Raw genomic sequence first — 20,966 nt, forward strand, 5'->3', positions numbered from 1 at the left:
AGTTTTCCCAAAAATGTTCTTCAAATAGTTTTTCCCCATTTGTTTGTTTTGCTTCCTTTATTATATATTAAATTTTAGTGTAACAAGGTCTCATTCAGGGGTATCTGTTGTATTTATTGACCTATATACTCTTACACAAGTGCCACAACGTTTTAATTTCTCTATCTTTATCATCAATATTAATATGTACAAGAACAAAATTTACTCCATCATTTTTCTCTTTCAAAAACATTCTGAGGGGCACCTGGGTGGCTCAGTTGGTTAAGTGTGTGACTTCAGCTCAGCTCATGATCTCAGGATTGTGAGATTGAGCCCTGTGTGGGGCTCCATGCTCAGCAGGGAGTCTGCTCGAGATTTTCTCTCTCCCCCTCTCCCTCCCCTGCTTGCATGCATGCACATGTGAACCCTTTTTCTCCAATACATAAATAAGTATTTAAAAAAAAAAAAAACCCAAACATTCTGAGTTAGAGTTCTGGCTTTCAGTAATAACCGAGTAGCTTGTATCAGAATAACATTCCCACCAATATCAGATATAAATTCTGGACAAAATATTTTGAAAATGTTATTTGAAGGCATAAGAAAGCAACCAAATGCAATGAGAAATTGGAGAGGATTTGATTCTTGAGAGAATGAACCACTTTGGGTGAGAGCCAACTCTGTATGACTTTTTCCTTGAGGGATTCTGTCCATCAGGTTCTAGCAAATAGAAGTTAAGCAGAGAGCTGCCACCATGTTGGTTTGAGGGATTGGGGGATGGATTTCAAAGATGCCAGAGTGGCTAGAACTTAAAATGGAAATTACAGGAAGAAGAACTTTGGAGGGAGTGACCCCAGCCTGCATATAAACACCCTTCAAATTGTAGGCTAACCCTGGACTGCCCATGCACAGGGCAGGTGTCACAGATTCCAGACTGATTTCAGCAGCTACCTACTGTAGGAAAGGAAGCATTTAGAGCTTAAGTCTTATCAAATTAGAGGGTCTTGATAAACCCTTTGGACTTTCATTTGAATCCCCAAAAGGAACACCCATTAGGAGGAAACATGTAGGAAATGCCTACGACTGTGGCATTTTCCCTAGGATTAAGGATTAAGCACAAAAAAGAAAGTATAAAACGGTCTGCCCCAGATTAAGGTGATCTGCCAGTAATTTGACTGCCTACTGTGACAAAACTCAGGTCTTTAGAAGGAGACAGCAGGATCCAGAGCCTCTACAGCCTACCATCCACAATGTCCAGTATAAAATAAAAACTGTCTAGACATGCGAAGATGAGCAAACAGGAACTTGTGATCCTTACTTGAAGTGAAAATCAATAGAAATAGACTCACAGAACACACAGACACAAAACACTTTAACTGAAAAATATACTGAGTGTATGTGAAAAATATGGGTGAAAGGATAAAGAGGTGAGGAGATGCCATATAGGTATGGAAGCTGTAAAGAAGAACCAAGTGAAATCTTAGAACTGAAAAAGGTAAACCTGTCACTGAAATTTCACTGAAATGGGATTAATATCCGATTGGGCACAAGAGAAGAAAGGATCAGTGATCTTGAAGACAGGTCAGTAGAAATCTTCCAAACTAAAGTACAAAGAGGGGGAAAAGATTGAAAAAATAAGACCAGAGCTTCACTGATCAAGTTGCCTAACATTCAAGTAATCACAGCTTCAAAATCTGAGAAGAATGAGACTGAAAAAATATTTGAAGAAATGTTGGCTGAAAAACTTCTAATTTTGATTAAAACATGCACACACAGAGCAACCAGGAAGCATGGCCAACCTCAAGCAGGATAAATACAGAGAAAATTAAACCTACTATAGTGAAGCTGCTGGATACTAAAGACAAGGAAAAGGAACAGTGATCAGAATGATGGCTGAGTTATAGTCAGAAGCCAGGTAGCCCACTAGACAGTGGAATAATACCTTTAAACACTGAAAGAAAAGATTGTCAACCTAGGATTCTATACACAGTAAAAATATCTATCAAATATGAAGAAATAATGGTATTTCTAGTAAAAGCTGAGAGAAATTGTTGCTGGCAGGCATGCATTGTAATAAATATCAATGGGAGATCTTCATACTGAAGAGAAAATAATACCAGGAGAAAAATTTGGATCCTCAGACGGAATAAAGAGTGTGGGGAATGTGAAATTTGTGGGTGAATATAAAATACTATTTTTATTTTTATTCTTAAATTTTGTAAAAGTTGTCTAAAGCAATAAGATATTTTTGGGTTTATAATACATACATATATGTGTATATGTGATGAACAGTAGAACAACAGCACAAAAGGCACAAGGAGGTGTAAATGAAATTGATTCTTAATAAAATGTGTTAATACATACAATATGGCACATATAATAATATGTATCATATTAAGGTCCTTAATATGTAAAGTGGTAGAACATTAATTCAGAGTAGACCCTGATGAGTTACGGAAGCATACTGAAATCCCTAGAGGAGCTAGTTTAAATAGATTTCAAAGCAGCATATTTAAATATCCAGCAGAAGAGACAGAATGAATTCCCAAACACTCCTTATTATTCTTACTTGTACATTCTTATGTGCTTATGCAGGGTAACCTTTTGAAAAAATTTAAAATAATTGGAATTTTTATTGGATCGAATCTTTCAAATTAATTTGAAAAGACTATTCCATTTATTTCAATATTCTTATTTCTCTTCTTTTTTTTTTTTTTTTTTTTGAGAGATAGAGGTTGGGAAGGAGAGAGGGAGAGAGAGAATCTCAAACAGGCTCCACACTCAGCGCAGAGCCTGATGCAGGGTTTGATCCCAGGACCCCGAGATCATGACCTGAGCTGAAGCCAAGAGTTGGAAATGCTTAACCGACTGAGCCCCCCAGGTGCCCCATCAACATTCTTATTTCTCTTGCAAGGTTTTCTTTATATAGATCTAACATACTTTAAGATGATTCATAGTAATCTTATATTTCTTGTGGCTATTGTAAGAGGAATTTATTTTCATTTTATTTTTTAATTGTTGCTGGTACATAGGCATGCTCTTCAGTTTTTTAAAAGTATATATTATAAATCTAGCCATCTCATTAAACTTTTTTATTGAATTGATTTTTCTGGAAATATAATCCTAATGTCTACAATTGATTATTTTGTGATCTTCTTTCCAGTTCTTAAATATTTTAATTTTATGTCCTGCCTTATTGCGTGGGATAGAACTTCAGAAATAATCTTGCATGCTCATTGTGGCAGTGGCGGTGAGTTTTACGGTAAATAACTTTAAAGAGAGAAAAAAGAGATTGTCCCCAAGTGTTACAAATACATCTTTCAGTTACTAACAATCTGCAGTCCGTTAAATACCCGTATTCTTTATTCATGTTTATTCGCACAGTGAACCATATTCAGTGAATGCCCACTACAGGTTGATCCGTATGTTAGGCTTAGTTGATACAGCTGCAGATAAGACAGTAAAAGTTCAACAATGGTTAGAAAACCATACAAGACACAAGGAAAGTTACAGAGCTACCTATGTTTGACAACCAGAGGAATATTGTATAGATGACAATGGCTACAGACAAGTGATCTGGCTGGGGTGTCCAGAGGAGACTTTGGTGGTGGGAGAGAGAACCCAGGACAAGGGACCAGATCGGAGTAGGACTGTAAGGAGTCTGCAGTGAGTGGAGCATCAGGGTGGAGGACTGAAGAGTGCAAGGCCTATTGGGTTGGGAACAAACTAGTTTGCCTCAGTGCAGAATGTATATATGGCTACAGTTTTACACTCACCTCTGCGGCTCCTTGGAGGTTCTAACGAGATGTTTCAGGGGCAAAGAGGGATCAAGAAGGTGGGACTCTGGGTTTGCTCCATGCTCCAGCTGGCTCTCCCCAAACCTGTGAGTAGCTGTTTTGCATATTGGGTTTTCTTCTACACAGTTTTGTTGAACACCTACCAGTACCAATAGAATCCAGGCAGTATTCCAGTACTGGAAAGATAGCAGTGAATAAAGTAGCCCCCAGTCTCTGCCTTCATGGAGCTTACATTCTAATGGTCGGAGGAAAAGGAGACCATTAGGGGAATAAAATGTAACCATACTGTTAAGTGGAGTAAGATCAATAGAGAGTTCTTGGAAGGTTGTGATTTTAAATGGAATGGTCTGGAAAGTCTCCACTAAGGTGACATTTAAGCAAAAACTTGAAGAAAATGAGGAAGCAAGCTATACAAATTTCTGGGCAGAAAGAGTTCCAGGAAAAGGGAACCACCTGTACAAAAGCCTGAAGAGGGAGCTTGTCTGGCAAATTCTAGGAACAGAAAGGAGGCCAGAGTGCAGGCAAGGTGGATCATAGTGAGAGCTGAGGACGCAGCATTGATAGGAGGTGAGGTTGTATAGGGCAGTATTGATCCACATGAGGACTTTGGTTTTACTTTTCATAAAATGCGAGACCACCATAGGGTTTAAGCGGAGGGTTTACATGATCTGACTTAAGCTTTTACAGGATCACCCTGGCTGCCACGGTAAGAGTAGACAGTTGGGGAACGATAATGGAAATGGTAGAGCAGTTACATCCCTGGCTATTATGTGACAGTAAATCCAACAGAATATCCTGATTTGTTGGATCTGAGGTCTGAAAGAGAAGCAGAAGCTAAGGATGACTCTAAGGGTTTTGACCTTGTGACTAGAAGGATGGAGTTGCCATTAATCTTGGTGGGGCAAGATGAGGAGCTCAGTGTTGGACATGGTAGGTTTGAGGTGTCTATCAGGCATATGAGTAGAGGGAGGCCCCAGGTGAGCATATGGGTTAATGGGAATCGGGTTCAGAGGAGAGGTCTGAGCTACAGATAAAAATATAACAATGTTAACTTCTTGATTTTGATAATTGTACTGCGGTTATGTATGAGCATGGAGTCCCACCCCATAATCAGGAAATGAATACTGAGATACTTAGGGAGGAAGGGGCATCCTGTTTGTAACTTAGTCTTAAACAGTTCAGGGAAAATAACTATATAGATAGACTGATAGAGAATAATAAAGCAAATTTAACATTTGAAGAATCTGGGTGGAAGATACATGAGAATTCTTGGTACTATTCTTGCACCTCTTCTGTAAGCCTGAAATTATTTCACAATAGAACACTTTTTAAAAGTGAAGGAAAATATAGATATTCCAGATAAACAAAACTGAGGGAATTCATTGCCAGCACACCTACACTGAAAGGAACACTAATGGAGTTTTCAGACAGAAAGAAAATGATCCTACCTGAAGACACAGAAATGCAGGCAGGCAAGGGAAGGGACAAATAGAAATGGATATTGGCTGTATAAAATAACAGTGTCTTTCTTGTGGGGTTTAAGACACATGTATAATTGAAATGTGTGACAGTAACACAGGCAGAAGGATGGATGAAAGTGTTGGAATTGCTGGCAAAATGGTAACATTTCTCATTTATATGAAACTATAGTAAGTCAAGGGTGTATGGTGGTATCTAGGGCATTGGTTCTCAGACATTTCCAGCCTAGGACCCCTTTCACTCTTAAAAATTGAGGATCCCCCCATTAGGCAAACATGACAGTGATTATCATCGCAGACACACAGTCCACTGATGGATGCTGAAATTAGAGGTGAAAGTTTGAGAGTCTCTCCTCCAAGCTATTTAGTAACTACAAAAGGAAAGTTAGTAACACTACAGTGAAGAAATTCATCAAAAACCACCTTGACCACAAGCCAATGGAGGGGAAAGCTGAATTAAAAAGTTGGCAAGAAGAGAAAGGAGGGCATTAAACATATCAAAAGGAAAACAAATTGTGAGATGAAAGAGATAAACCCCCAAATTTCAGTATTCACGTTAAATGTAAATAGACTAACTACTCCATTAAAAGCAAAGTTTGTCAAGATTAGATTAAAAAAAAATGCTAACCCCATTCAGTGCTGCTTACATCAAACGTACCTTTAATGAAAAGACACACGGGATTAAGAGTAAAACGATGGGAAAAGATACTATGCAAATACTAACCAAAAGAAACCAGATACTAATATCAGACAAGGTAGACTTAAAAGTGGAGTGAGAGGTAAGGAAATTTCAGAATGATCAGTCATCAGGAAGATTTGACATTTCTAAGTATGTATATACCAAATAACATCACTTCATTATACAGAAAGCAAAAATGGACAACTGAAAGGAGAACTAGACAAATCTGCTATCATAATGGAAAGTTTTAAAACCTCTTTCTTAATAATTGATAGTACACACAGATAGAAATCAAGTTTCTGACAACACAGTTAACAAACTTACCATATTTATGCATCTGTATATAAATAGTGTATATCTACACATACGTGTATATGACACTGTACCCAGTAAAGACACTAAATATGCAAAAAGACAGTTCAACCTCATTAGTCATCAAAGAAATGCAAATTAAATTCAGAACAAGATAATCACTTCACACCCACCAGAATGGCCAAAATGGAAAAACCCTGAACTTTGGTGTTGGATGTAGAACAGCTAGAACTCTCCCACATTCTTGGTGTGAGTGTAAATTGGCCTGGCCACTTTGGAGACTTGACAGTGTCTGTTCAACTGAGACTATGCACACCCCACATGATCCAGCAGGTCCCCTCCAAAGTCTCTGTGTAAAAATGTGATTAGCAGCATTGCTGTGGAACAAGCAGATATGTTGTAGTGCATGCTTGTCCTGTGTAATAATACTGTATGGCAGTCAGAGGGAGTGAACCATGGCTACACACAACAGTGTACGTGCATTACGCAAGCATCATGTTGAGCAAAAGAAGTCCTCTGTGAAAGAATGCTTTCGGAATCATTCCATTTTTATATAGTTCAAAAATAGGCACATTTCATCTGTGGTGGTAGAAGTTCAGTGGTGACGGGAAGGGCACATGAGGGCTGCTTCCACAGACTGTTGTTTTATTATTATTTTTTAATCTGGGTGGTAGCTACATGGAGATTTTCACTGTGTGAAAATACGTCAAACTGTCGGCTTAAAATGTGTGCTCTTCTATATGTGTATTGAACGCCAGCAAAAGTTTACTTAAGGGCTCCTGGGTGGCTCAGTTGGTTAAGCGACTGCCTTCGGCTCAGGTCATGATCCTGGAGTCCCGGGATCAAGTCCCACATCGGGCTCCCTGCTCAGCAGGGAGTCTGCTTCTCCCTCTGACCCTCCCCCCTCTCATGTGCTCTGTCTCATTCTCTCTCTCTCAAATAAATAAATAAAAAAATCTTAAAAAAAAAAAAAGCTTACTTAAAACTACAATGAGGCCATTCTTTTACCTTTCAGGATGACCAAGAAAAAGCTTGATAGCATCACGCAGGCAGAGTTGTGGGAAACACATGCACACTGGTGGGAAGTAAATGGAAACCACTCTCAGGAGGGTTAATCAGTGTTTATCAAAATTAGAACTGCACGTATCTGAGCCTACTCCCAGGGACACTGCGCACATGTACTAATGGTACATACAAGGACTTGTTTTGGGGCTTTGTAATATATGTGCAATAGGGGACAAGTTAAATAAGTTATGGTACGTCCACAAAATGGAATACCTTATAGTTACTAAGTAGCATGAGAGAGCGCTACAGATACTAATAAGGAATACTCTCTAAGATGTATTAATTAAAAATAGCAACTTGTAGAATAGTGTTTATACCATGCTATTATTTATACAAAAAATATACATATGCATATATACACTAATATATAAAATGTATATCATATGGATATAGAAGAGCACTTTCATATTCATAGACTATCTCTAGAAGGCATATAAGAAACTAGTATCAGTGGTTGTCTCTGGGAGATCTAACTGCATGGTCAGGTGGCAGGAGTGGGAGGGAGACAGCTTTTCACTGTATACCCTTCTGTATCTTTGGAATACGGAACTGTACTATGGAAATATATCTGTTAAATATTTTTAAAACAATTGTTAAAAATCCCATAGAAGGGGCGCCTGGGTGGCTCAGATGGTTAAGCGTCTGCCTTCGGCTCAGGTCATGATCCTGGAGTCCCGGGATCGAGTCCCGCATCGGGCTCCCTGCTCGGCGGGGAGTCTGCTTCTCCTCCCTCTGACCCTCCTCCCTCTCCTGCTCTCTGTCTCTTGTTCTCTCTCTCTCAAATAAATAAATAAAATCTTTAAAAAAAAAAAAATCCCATAGAAGGGTGTTTTGTAGGATACAGCTGTATCGCTTCTCAGTAGGTCTGGTATGGCAACATTTTTCTTCCCATTGAAGCAGATCTTTGGTTCAACACCAGATGACACGGTTGGCTTTGCACATGGGTGCCAAGATATATGGGGGGAAAGTTCCCCGTGGCAGGACGCTCAGACTGTAGAGCATGTGGGGATGAGTTGATGAGCAGACAGCAAATTCAGATGTCCTGTGTCATGCCTGCTTGCAAACACAGCACTCCTTGAATGGAATGGTGGGCCCTCCCCACTGCTTGTAGCGTTGATTTCCCTTCTCTCTTCTGAAGATGTATAAGTTGGATTCAGATTAAGTTAAAAATGATGCAACTCTCCTGCTTCCTTTTGTTCTTTTTTTAAATGTAATTAAGATCAAGCTATGAATATAACATCTGCTTTTTATGTCTTAATGTATCAAAAGCATTTTCCCATGCCATCAGAAATTGTTCATGAGAATGTGCACAGTTGAATAATATCACATTACTGAAATGTGTCCTAATTTGTCTAATCAGTCCTCTTTGGACATTTACGTTGTTTAAATGTTTTTCTTTTCTTTTTTTCTTTTTTTTTAAAGATTTTATTTATTTATTTATTTATTTGCGAGAGAGAATGAGAGACAGAGCACGAGAGGGAGGAGGGTCAGAGGGAGAAGCAGACTCCCGGCTGAGCAGGGAGCCCGATGCGGGACTCGTTCCCGGGACTCCAGGATCATGACCTGAGCCAAAGGCAGTCACTTAACTGACTGAGCCGCCCAGGCGCCCAAATGTTTTGCTTTTCTTAAAAATACGGTGAGGAACCATCTTTGTACATTAGTCTTATACTATATATTTTATGATTTCCTAGAAGTAAAATTATTGAGTCAAAGGGTTATGAACATTATTTTTATTTTTAAGATTTTATTTACTTTGGGGGGGTGAGGGGCAGAGGCAGAGGGAGAAAGAGAATCTCAAGCAGATGCCATGCTGAGCATAGAGCCCAACACGGGGCTCCGTCTGAAGACCCTGAGATCATGACCTGAGCCAAAACCAAGAGTCGGACACTCAACTGACTGAGCGACCCAGGCCCCCCTGAACATTTTTTTTTTTTTAAAGATTTTATTTATTTATTTGAGAGAGAGAATGAGATAGAGACAGAGAGAGCATGAGATGGGGGAGCGTCAGAGGGAGAAGCAGACTTCCTGCTGAGCAGGGAGCCCGATGCGGGACTTGATTCTGGGACTCCAGGATCATGACCTGAGCCGAAGGCAGTCGCTTAACCAACTGAGCCACTCAGGCGCCCCCCCCCCCGAACATTTTTAATACTCTTGAGATAGAGTGCGGAATTATCTTCTAGAAGCTTCTCGGTTTGTACTTCCACAGCAAACTTCTCAATTGGCACTTCCTTTGCCAGCTCTGGGGTATTCTAATGCCAAAAAAGTCATTTTTATTTTGAAAAAATTCCATCTTAATAACTTTACCAACACATCTGAATGATACGCCAGAAGTGAGGGCAGGATGGCAGCATCTCCTTTCAACATGAACAAGAGGTTTGGAATACTTGCGCTGAGTTGTCTGGAGTTGTGCAGATTCCTGCCTGTCCCCACCTGCAGGCACTAGGACCTGAGATAGACTGCTTACTGTCCCCATAGCTCAGCTTCCTTACCTGTAAATTGGGAGCCAAAGGGCCACCCCTGTCACCTCTCACCGCGTGGGTTACATGCTGCACAGGCCCATGAGGTGCCATGGGCACAGTGACGTGGGGCCCTGGAGTTGCACCCCTTGGCGGCCCTGCTCCTGTTTGGCATTCAAACAGTTAAAAATATAAAAAGCTCCTTAAATTATTCTTTGACACTTGGGCTTTATAAATTTTGGCTGTTATTTCTAGGTGGAGAGTGGAAATGTGAATGATTTTTACTTTCCCTGCTTTTCATTATTTTCCATGTTTTCTGCAATTGACGTGCTATTTTTACTATCAGTGGATAGATATGTCTATGTATTGTAGATCTTATGTTTATATATTATACAATATTACATGTATTATAAATAGAAGACACAAAATACTCTTTCAACATAAGAAATTGGGGGGAGGAGGTCTTAGGGAGGCTGCCATTTAACAGGTAGGGAAGATGAGGTCTTGGCTCTCACATTGCCTAGCAAAATAAGCACTCAAATATTTATGGATTTGGTTGAGTACTAAATATTTATCTCTACGCTAGTAATGTTGACGGTAGTAACCAATACCAAAGTCATTTGAGCTACACAAATAGGTGGTGACAAAATAATTTACGTACTGTATTGACCTATTAGGACACAGCATGTTTTAATGTGTTAATATCAGATTAATATGAGGACTTTAAAAGACTTGGTAGTTCCATGGTAATTTAAAACTTTAGGGAGTAAGTTGAATGCCAAATAATAAGCCTTCTGATCATATACTTAAGATTCAAGATGCTAAAGAAAACCCCAAATGAACACTGAACCGTCCCAGCACTCAGCTGAGTGACTGAAGTGTGTCTTGGTACACTGAGCTCTTACGCCAGTGCTGTCCTTAAGGAACAGAAAGCTCCACCTTGATCTGGGGCCCACGGTGAGTTGTTTCCCAGATCACTAACATATGAAACAGCGTATGGCTGTCCCTACCATCCCAAAGCAAATGTTTGTTTTGTTGCAGTGATGGAAACATTTCCATTGGTGAAGCAAATATTTAGAGCTGAAAGAAACATTTGGGCTGCCAGGATGTGTCAAAATAGAACAGATGCCTGCCTTTTAAAAACACACATTAAAAAAAAAAAGAAAGAAAGAAAGCCACCTTGTACTTGGCTGCTGTGGTTACAGCCACAATGGGTTAAGCAAGAAATTAGAAAATGTGGTAATCGATCTAATCCCAGTTTTCTGGGCTCGTCTCTTTTTCTGTCTTGGTTTTTCTCCTCCAGAAAATGGGGATAAACATTTTTAAGTGATTTTGCTCAGGATTAAGGGTTTTTGGGTTTTTTTTTTCCCCTTCCCAGATATTCTCTTTGTTCTTAAAAAGTAATTTATCCTTTTGAATTGGAAATATATTCACATGGAATACAGTTCCTAAGGATAGACAGTGTAAAGTCTGCCTTCAGTCTCTGTCCCCAGCTGCCAGTCCCCTCTGTCTGTAACCAGTGTTACCTGTGTCATCTCTCTTTATTTTATGCCCACACACAACTAAATAGATGTGTTTGTATGTGTGTAGATACATACGTTCTTTTTTTTTTAACATAGAGGTTCTGTATACCCTTTACCTTGTTTTCACCCTATGCTCCATATATATTCTTTTTGTTTTTCTTCTTTTTTGAGGCGATTGATTCTAAGAGTTTGCTTATTAAAAATGTCCTAGCTGTGTCAGATAGTAGAGGGGAGCACGCATGCCCGGCTGCTCTTGCTTGAACCCCCCCAACCCCTCACCGGCCACCCTGTAAAAGGAACTCAGTGTTGAGAATCTGGTTTTGCCTCTGGGGCTCACCAGGGGCTGTGGGTGAGTCACTGTCCCTCTCTGTGTCCTTTTCTCTCGACTTTTAAACAGAAGAAAAAGGAAAGGAAAAGAATAGGAGATTGACCAGATGAGCTTCAGGCTTTTCTTCCAGATCTGAATTTCTTGGTTTGGTTGTCAGAGGTGGAAAAAAAAAAAATTTTTTTTTTTTCTTTAAATACACTTCTCTGCCTCTTCTAAAACAGGAGCAGGATTCAAGTATAGTTAAAAGTGCTTATTAATTTGGCTTTTCTGCATATGCACAAACATACCTTTGGCTTACCTGGCCCTTGGCATTCAAATAGCTATGATTCCTGATTATCATACCCTCCAGTCTTTAAAGACACAGTTCCTTCCCCAGGACTTGTTCAGCGCACCGTGGCAGGGCTGACTTCTCAGCCTGTTGCCAAGGACCTGCTGGCTTAGATACTGCCATCCACAACAGCCGGCGACAATATTTGCTGTGGTATTAATCCTTTGGAATTGATGATCAAATAACAAAATCAACTCGTCTTTGTTTTTGTTTTTAATTTAGCAGAGAGGGATTAAAAGAAAAAAAACCCTTTAGACTATAGATCTAAAAATAGACATCATGGATGCTGATTGGAAACCCTCCCAGTCTTTCATATGAGAGATCTCAATTTGGGTTACACAGAGGGGCAGCTCACTTCTGTCTTGTTCACCAGTTATACTACTCCCCAGAGAAGCTCAATAAATTTTATAGGGAAGTTTCCTTCTTATGCGGAAGGAGCTAAGCTTGGTGACTGGTGTGGCTGAAGTAATTTAGGGCTCCAAGGGAGTACGTCTGCCTGTGGAATAACGTATCCGAAGTAAATGTACAAAACTTAGTGATCCTGGCCATTGATGCTACTGAGCACTGGGTCCCGGGGCCCCAGCCTGTCTGATTTGGAATGCAGTTGCTCCCCGAAACTTGCATGTAATTCACGGCTCAGACAGTCCTTCTGCGGGCTTTGCTGGTAGTGGCTGCAGAGCCTGCCTGCTGGTGTGCTGGCGTTTTCACCACCAGCTGTTAGAAATCTCCAAACTTGGACTTGGCTGAGTTTTTACATCTCTCGGCTGCCTCTCTGAGACGCAGAGGGATCCTCTTCCACCAACATCAGGAGAACAGACTGCCTTCTCTTTTCAGACTGACAGTGGAACAAGGCTGCCTGGTTCCTCAGTCTCGAAGCTAACTGCAATACATTTGGCGCTGGCTTTTTGCTCAGTGATTTATACTAGGAGACGTGGCTGGGTGATATCCAGTGTCCTTTTGTCTTTGTGTTTATTTTTCTTGCACATTTAATGTATTTAAAGGATATATTGTCTTTATGGTTCACTGGGATAAGGAGGGGGTTAGTGCAAATTTTAATGAGAGGTCCCCGGCTCCCTGTGTTGAGATGAGAATTATATTCTTGGTTAGGTATCTTTCTTTCTTTCCTTAGGTGGCAGGAGGCAGTGTTTTGCTGCTTTTTGAAATAGCATTTCTGCCTAACGATTTTTAGAAGGGTACTGAAAGGACATTCAGTTTCAGGGCATCATCAGCAACTTTTCTCCTATTGTTTGAACTTTCCTCATTTAAGGAGACAGGAAAGTCTCATGTCTTGTTCCTGAATTTACATATTAGTATCAGATGGTGGGGACCAGCCCTATCATCAGATCAGTTTTTATAAAAACTCTTTCATTCAGGGGCTAATGATATTTGGAACTAGTTTTCTCAAAAACTGTTTTCACCGCTTGAGAATAGTTAATCAGTAGAGGAGAAAGCACTTGGCTTATTTGCTTAATATTTTAACCAAGTGAATTAGACAGGTTGGGGGGCTGGGGGAGGGGATAAGAAAGTGGGTGGGGGAGGCCCCATAAACAAGGTGATATATAATATTTTTTTTGTTCTCCTTTTAAATAAATACCGATCAGCTTTATGTTCAGAGACAATAGGAGCCGTTGGCTTAAATTTGCAGTTTACTGTATTTATGGCTGTAATATCAAGGTGCTGCCGTCGTAATTTCATGCCCCAATGAGAAGAGCAAGGTCGAAGCAAATGCTTCCATCGGCATCTGCTAACACACTAACTCATAAACAAGGCCCGGCTGGATCAGGTGGCACGGAATAATACAGGCTAATGAAATACAGCACAGCTTTCCATTACTGTTAGTTTTTACAGTGTCGTCATTACGTGTAATTTATGTTTAAAAAATTCAATTTTATACAAGGCACTGGGAAATAGGGGTCTACAGGTCATCCAACGACTTTTAGAGGCTCTGAGAGTCCTTATTGTACTCTACTGTTCCAACAAAATGTTAATAAAATAAAATAAAAAATACTTTTTTCCCTCCCCCCCCCAGCCTTTTCTGAGAGAGTTGATTTTTCTTTTAATTTGGGGAGTATTTTTAGCCAGCTGTCTTCTCTGCCTCATCTCCTCTCAGAGTGTGCATGGGGAGATAACTAGTTGTGTTCTCAGAGAGGTGACCCCTGCACAGTCTCCGCGCGTCCCAGATGAATCACCCAAACCCTGTACATGGAGGGACTGTGATGCGGGAGGAAGATGGCCCCAGTGGCCAGCCTGCAGCTGCCGCCCTTTGCTGCTGGCCTTCTGGCCCTGTTCCCCAATCCCAGCCAGACTTGACATTTTTATTATAAAATTCAGGCCCGGCCGGAAGGTGCCGTCGGGTGTTCATTACTTTGCTTATTTCTAAACTATTCCTAACCCCACTGTCCGGGCTGTTGTTTTACCTGTTTGACCTGCAAGATGCAGGGAATGCTGCTGTCTGCTGTCACCTGTCTCTCTGCTTCACCTGCATAGGGCCAGGCCCCATGGCAGTGCTCAGCGGTCACTGGGGACAGCACCGAGGTGACTTATTCTGAGAAGCCCTTGCACAGCCAGTCCCGCAGGAAAAAGTCAGCTCTTCCCGGTGCCCAGTTTTGTCTGAGTCCGTGGGAAAGGACCTGCAGCGTCGAGCTCCCGGGTCCCAGGTCCCAGCTGCAGCTCACAAAGTCAACCAGTTTGGTTTTGTTTGCATTTGAATCGAAACCTTTAGAAAAAGAAAACAAATCTGTGTATCTTCTAGGGGATACAAACAAGCAGGTGTGGCAGCCCCGAGGAGGCCGTTCACTTCAGTTGCCCACAGCAGTAACAAGGGGCTTTATTAATCAATAGCTTGTAACTTGCTTGCTCTGTTCTTTTAAAAGAATCCCACCCTGGGGAAAGTGTTGGAAAAGAAATCTTCCGGGCGGCTTCTGCACTGGGGCCGCAGCCGTCTCCTTGTAAAGGGCACTGGTTCTGGAAGTAGATTCCAGAGAACTGAGAGAACAAGGAGTCCACCCTGATTCTGGGTGCTCGGGACCTTCGTTTGCACTGTGTGAATTGAGAGCTCTCAGTTTTGCCAGTCAGGCACCTGTGGTCCTTTTTTTTTTTTTTTGTCCTTTTTAAAGTATTTATTTGAGAGAGAGAGAATGAGCGGGGGTAGGGGCAGAGGAAGAAGCAGATTCCCCGCTGAGTAGGGAGTTGGACGTGGGGCTCCATCCCAGGACCCTGGGATCATGACTTGACCTGAAGGCAGCCGCTTAATCGACTGAGACACCCAGGCTCCTCCAGGCACCTGTGATCTTAAAGGTGAAATGACACTGCCTCTCAGAGACAGGTGTTTTGGCCTCCTCATATTGGACAGGTGCCCTCGCTCCTTTCTCCTCCTCTTGGCTAAAGCTAGTGAGTGGATGGAATAACTGAGCAGGACTTTCTTAGTTTTACTCTCCGTCCGTGATAACGTTTTAATTTTCACAGACCAAGGCAGGTAGCTCTTGGAATTGTCAAGTGGCAGAGGTTGACGTTCCCGAAAGCATCTAAATGCAAAGTGCTAGCAGTATCGCATAAGGCAAACTGATACCCCAACTGAAAGAAACTCTTGGGCTTTATTGAAATTGGCTAATTCTTCCAAAGGTGGTGACTAAAGGAAGACTCCATGGCAGGAGGTTTGCCTGCCACAGGATGGCAACACCCTTTGCCCCCGTCTCTGCTCTGCTCTGCTCAGCCCTTGCTTGGTCCCTCTGCAGTTAGATTATTCCTTGCAGATAGCAATCAACTGGAAGGAAGTGTGTGTGTCTAATTTGCATGAGATTATTTAAAACAACAACAACAAAAAAGGTCTGCATTAGTCAGGGTGATGGTAAACAACGCAAAGAGATGCCTTTTATGATATAGCCTATGCCTCAGCTTTCACAGCCAAATATAATTCACTTCCAATTGGCGGTTTCCTTTATTATTCCTTTTAACCTTTGGGATTCTGCAAGGTCTCAGTCTAAGCTCTCTGCCGTCTGTGGGGGGGGAGGGGAGGGGAAGGAAGCCTGGATGTCCTGTGTGTGGGTCCTGTGGCTGTCCCTCTTCCCTGCCTTGGTCAGTTCAGCAGCAGGAGCCCATGACTGCGTAGGTAACTGTTGTGTTCTGAAGGAGATGACACCCCTTCCCGCTGAGTCTCCATGAGTCCCAGATGAATCAACCTGAGTTGGGAGAACACTGAATCTGGCTGGCCAGTGCACCCCTTGCCTGGTGCGCTCTGAGGAAGAGGGCTCTCAGGTCTGTGAGAGGCCTTTGGATTTATTGGGGGTTAGAATATTAGAATGAGACGGGGACACTACCCTTGTCATTTTGGAGTTGTTCAAAAAGTTGTCCCGGTGTCACTTGCAGATAGGATCCGGACGTTTGGTTTCTGTGCTGTTTTGGTCTGGCCCCCAAACGCCATTCGTCAGCCCTCACCTGTAGATGGGGTGCCAGCTGGGGCTGAGAGAGACCATTTAGTGCTTCTCTCAACCTCTCACAAGCTTGAAGACTTAAGACGTGATTTCAGAATCTGCCATTTGTTGTTTCTGTGCTAGAGGGGCAGTCACTAGGCGGCAGATGGAGAGCCGTGGGTTGTCGAGCAGGCAGCACCATGCCCTGCCTCGTGGGATCTGAGGCATGTTTTCACCTTCCTCGGGCCTTAGTTGTTGTTGTTCTTTATCTGTTAAATGAACGCAGTGCCTGGGATCATGGTCCAGCTATGAAATTATATTATTCACTGAGATCATGAAAATGCTTTTTTTTTTTCAAGAAGAAAAGTGATTCATTTTATGTAACTAAATCAAAATCCTGACTCTCCGGAGGACTGGGGATATCAGAATTCCAGCCAATGTAAATTTAGAGCATCAAATGATAAGGTCTCTGAAAAACAAGAGCTTGGAAGGAAGTGCTGATGCCCTTTAAACCACGGCCTCAGTAGTGGGCTCGGCTGCAATAATGCAAGGAACATGTTTTATTAGGAAAATAGGCTTCGTAAAAGCTCCGGGCCAGAGGGCAGAACAGCGGGCAGGGAGTGCTGTCCCTTTAACCAGCTCCGGCTCTCAGGGCCGCGGCACAGCCCGTGACTTACTGTATATTTCCCCAGCGTTAAACATTATCGTACTTGTTTATATTTGAAAGAGCCAAAAGGGAAAATGAGAAAGCAACTGAATGCTCCTTTTGGGAAAATTATCCTCATTTGCAGCCAGCGGCTGACAAGGCACACGAAGCACCAGGTTTATGAAATCCCGTGGTGTACCAGTGACCATCCGCCCCTGCTGACGCCGCACGTGCGCCTGCTTCTCGCGCGGCGGATGACGAACTGGTTAAAACCGGGTCTTTCCGCGGAGAACTCTGAAAGGGGTTCCCCTTCCTCTTCGGAAGATGACTAGCTGGTACTCCCAAGCTGGATGGAGCCCGAGAGGCACACGCTCGGCGTACCTGTCCGTCTGTCCTGCCCCTGTTTCTCTCGGGAGGCCTTTGGGGCAAGCTGGGGAATTTGGGAGGAGGAACGGCCCAGTACAGCCCCGCATGCTCAAAAGGTAGCTTTTGTATTTGAAGGTGCTTGGCACCAGCCTTTTCATCTGCCGCGTTGGTGCACTGAGAGTGGGGTGCGTTGGGGCCCCCCCGCAGCAGCAGTCAGGCTTCACTGAGGGACAGCCTTGCCCACCGCTGGCTGGCTCCCCTGTGTGCGGAGGGGGAAGGGGCAGGGCTGCGGTTTCAAAGGGGGGACAGCCTTCATCTGCTCAGCGTAGGGAGGGGAATGGAGGGTCCAGGGCCTAGAGTAGTGCAGGCCTTCTCCCTGACTGCTTGGTGGTGGGGCCTGAAAAGGGACAGAGGCGCTGCACCAGCTACACGCCAGTGTGGTGTGGGGCGGTGCTGTGCTTCGGCGCAGTAATGCGCCCCATCTATTAGCCCCTTGGCACAGAGCGGGCGGCCCCGTGCTCTGGAAGATGCTGATCCTCAGAAGCTCCTTGAACTTCATCTACCCCCAGGGGCAAATACGCCGTGCCATGGGCCTCTCTAATGGAGAGCTGCCGACCAGATGGGGAAAAGCCCTCGGCCCTCATTTAAAGGCTCTGCGTGGTGGCTGCACTGGATACTGGGATTCCTGGAACAGCACGGGCTGGCCGGAGGGGTCTCTGCAGACTTAGCAGTGACCTCCCCACTGCCGCTCCCACTGTCGGCGGCCCGAGCACTTTTGTACCCACTGTACCCACTTCTCGGACCGGCCCTGCGGGCAAGTCTTTCTCACACCTGTGCGCCACACCTCGTCCCTGTTCTTCGGGTTGGTTGGCATCCTCGTCCTCTTCCCACAGGGCCAGCGTCCCCAGTGGGCTGCAGCCGTGTGCCCACTGGAAATGGGGTCTCCTCGGGCCCTCCCCCGCCTGTTACTCTCCCATGGGCAAATCCTCTCCACGCGCTGCAGCCACTGCAGATGGCGCCCTGCTCTTCCGGGCTGTCCTGAGCGCAGTGCGCTCTAGTGTGGGGAGGATTGAAACAAAGGGAAGCAGAAAAGCTCGCCAAAGGCGATACCGGCAGCCTATGCTAGGCTGGAGCAATAACCATCTGAAAGTTTGGGCCTGGCCTTGTTTTGATCTGTTTTCTTGTTTTATTTTCTTCTTTACATTCTATATCCCATTCATACTAATCACAGTCAGTCCTGATTTTTCTTTTTATTTCTGCATTTGTCATAAAATAAAGCAAATTATTCCCGTCTTCGGAAACGATCGAGACTAATTAGTCGTCTCACCCAATAATTAGTTTTTTGTTTCCCTGTCTGTTTTCATGCATTATTGTTAGTTTTTCCCCCTCTTTTTTTAACACCATTACAGATTAAAATGAGTCACATTTGCAGTTGATGGTATCTGTTTTCGGGGGAAGAATGGAGAATTGCAGTACGGAGCAACTTCAAAAGCAGCAATAAACTCAAGGATAAATTAAGGAAATTGAATGAGCCACATTTGGAAGCAGTGTGGAGGCTAATATTCTGTCGCTTAAGGTTAAATTGCAACTGAGAGAGGTTCCTGAGAATCCGAAATCGGGGAGGAAACTTACCAGGATGCTAGGCACTCTGTGGGCTCTCAGGGTCTTTTCTCAATGAAGATTTCGATGCGGCCAGGGACAGTGGCAAAAGGTATTCACCTGCACTTATGTCCTCTTCTCCCCCCAGGGCTGACAGATGAAGAGATTGATTTGGCTTTCCAGCAGTCAGGCACAGCTGCCGATGAGCCTTCGTCCTTGGGCCCAGCCACACAGGTGGTTCCTGTCCAGCCCCCTCACCTCATTTCTCAGCCGTACAGTAAGTCACCCGTTCAAACTCCTGCTTTAACCTTGTCTGGGGTTCAGGATTCTGGCCAAAGAGCAGTGCCTTCCATCTCCCAGACTCAGCAAGTGGGGAGAAACCGGGATTAGTAGACAGCTCTTGGGTTTTTCCAAAAGAATGTGCCACACCCAAATCCTCTCCTAGACAAACTTTTAAGTATGTGACAAAGGTTTAAGAAGAGATGAGGGACCAGAATAAATGAGTGTATTGTGTTGTTTGAAATATTTTGGTTACAAGTAAGAATCTATAAAAGTATTTCTTGGTTCTGTTTCTGTTTTCCTACATCATGCTTTTGCATGTCACTCTTTCATGAAGAACATGAACATCTGATTCATGACCTCATTCTCGTTTGCTCACTGAAATGACTCCTCTCCTAATTTTATTTTTTAAAGTTAATATTAGTAGATTTGGGGTGGCCTCTCCCGTCGCCCTTCTCTCCTTCCTTCCTTTTCCTTCTTTTCCTTCTTTTCTTCCTTGTCCTGGCTATACCATGTCTGTTTATGTGGTGACAGTCTGTTAGAGAATATCAGATTAAATGTAAAGCTCCTTTTTTGAATTAGCTTTTAATTATTACATGAGAACAGGACCCATGTTGTTTTTAAGTGAAGCTGTTTGAGGAATAACGGTTCTTCAAACTAGTAATAAATGTACAGTCTCCAAAATACAACCAGAACCCCTTCTTTAAGTCACTTATAAAAAGTTTAAAAAGATTAAAATTCACTTCGAAGTGATGGAAAATAGCTCAAGTTTCATGTCTTTAACATAACTCAGCCTTGGATCTGTTGTCTTTCAAAATGCCTTTTCTGTAATTGTCTTCATTTTAATTGTCTATCTTAGAAGTTTTATTTTTTTTCAAAACATGTTAATTTAAAACAGTGTTAGATGTCAGATTTTGGAAGGCATAACAAAATGCTAGGCTTGTTTTGACCCCCACCACGTGGTCTGGAGCTACCTTCTGGCTCTTGCTTTGCCGTCGTCCTCACTGGCTTAGACAGTGTGGGGGGCCGGGCGGTGGGTTATGGTGTCACAGATGTCAGTTAGATATCTCCTTTCTTTTGCTTTCTGGATAAGGTTGAATGGGTGAGGCCAGGTGGCACAAATTCAAGTTCACCTCATCCGTGGTCACCTTGTCTCACAAACCGCTGGTGTCCCCTGATCTCTGAGACCCAAGAAATGGTGCTCAGTGGTAAGCCTTGTATTGGAGCTACTGAGTCAGTAGCCACAACTTGTCAGGCTGGGACTCACATCTCCTTCCTGGCCGGCATTCTTTCCGATCCATTGTGTTTGTTTTGGGTCACTAAACATACTCTCCGGGTTTCCTTCTATCCAAAGGCTAGGTCTCCACACTTTTTCTTTAGTTGTGTCCCTGGGCCCAGCCATTTAATGGGATTTGTTGAGGACAGGCAGTGGCAGCTGGGGTGCAGAATTTTCTAAGACGCACATCTGTTCTATTCCAGCTGTTTCCTCCATGGCTTAAAACCAAACAGGTCTCTCGGCTATTTGGAAACTTCTTGCTCAGAACAGATTGTTCTGGTTGGTCACAAAGTTGGCCTAAAACATCACGCGCTTGCCTACTTTTGGTAGGCACAAAGGGTTAAACTGTTGGTCTTTCTGAAAGAGGTGAAAGAAGAGGGGGGAGGGGGACAATGCCGTCATCTAGATTCTTCTGTCCAGGTCTCTCTGAGAAGAAGCATAGCACGTTT

The 20,966-nt window shown here is 43.1% G+C and overlaps 1 protein-coding gene across 1 annotated transcript in view; it reads left to right on the plus strand.

Annotated features, from left to right (window-relative positions):
- The window catches only part of PEX14 (peroxisomal biogenesis factor 14), a 139,431-nt gene that overhangs the window by 92,733 nt on the left and 25,732 nt on the right, over positions 1-20,966 (plus strand). The window contains exon 4 of the mRNA XM_021683426.1: positions 19,111-19,239. Within this exon, the coding sequence (XP_021539101.1) occupies positions 19,111-19,239 (129 nt within the window). The remainder of the gene's footprint in view (positions 1-19,110; positions 19,240-20,966) is intronic.

This window comes from Neomonachus schauinslandi, chromosome 4 (genome assembly GCF_002201575.2).
Source record: "Neomonachus schauinslandi chromosome 4, ASM220157v2, whole genome shotgun sequence".
NCBI lineage: Eukaryota > Metazoa > Chordata > Mammalia > Carnivora > Phocidae > Neomonachus > Neomonachus schauinslandi.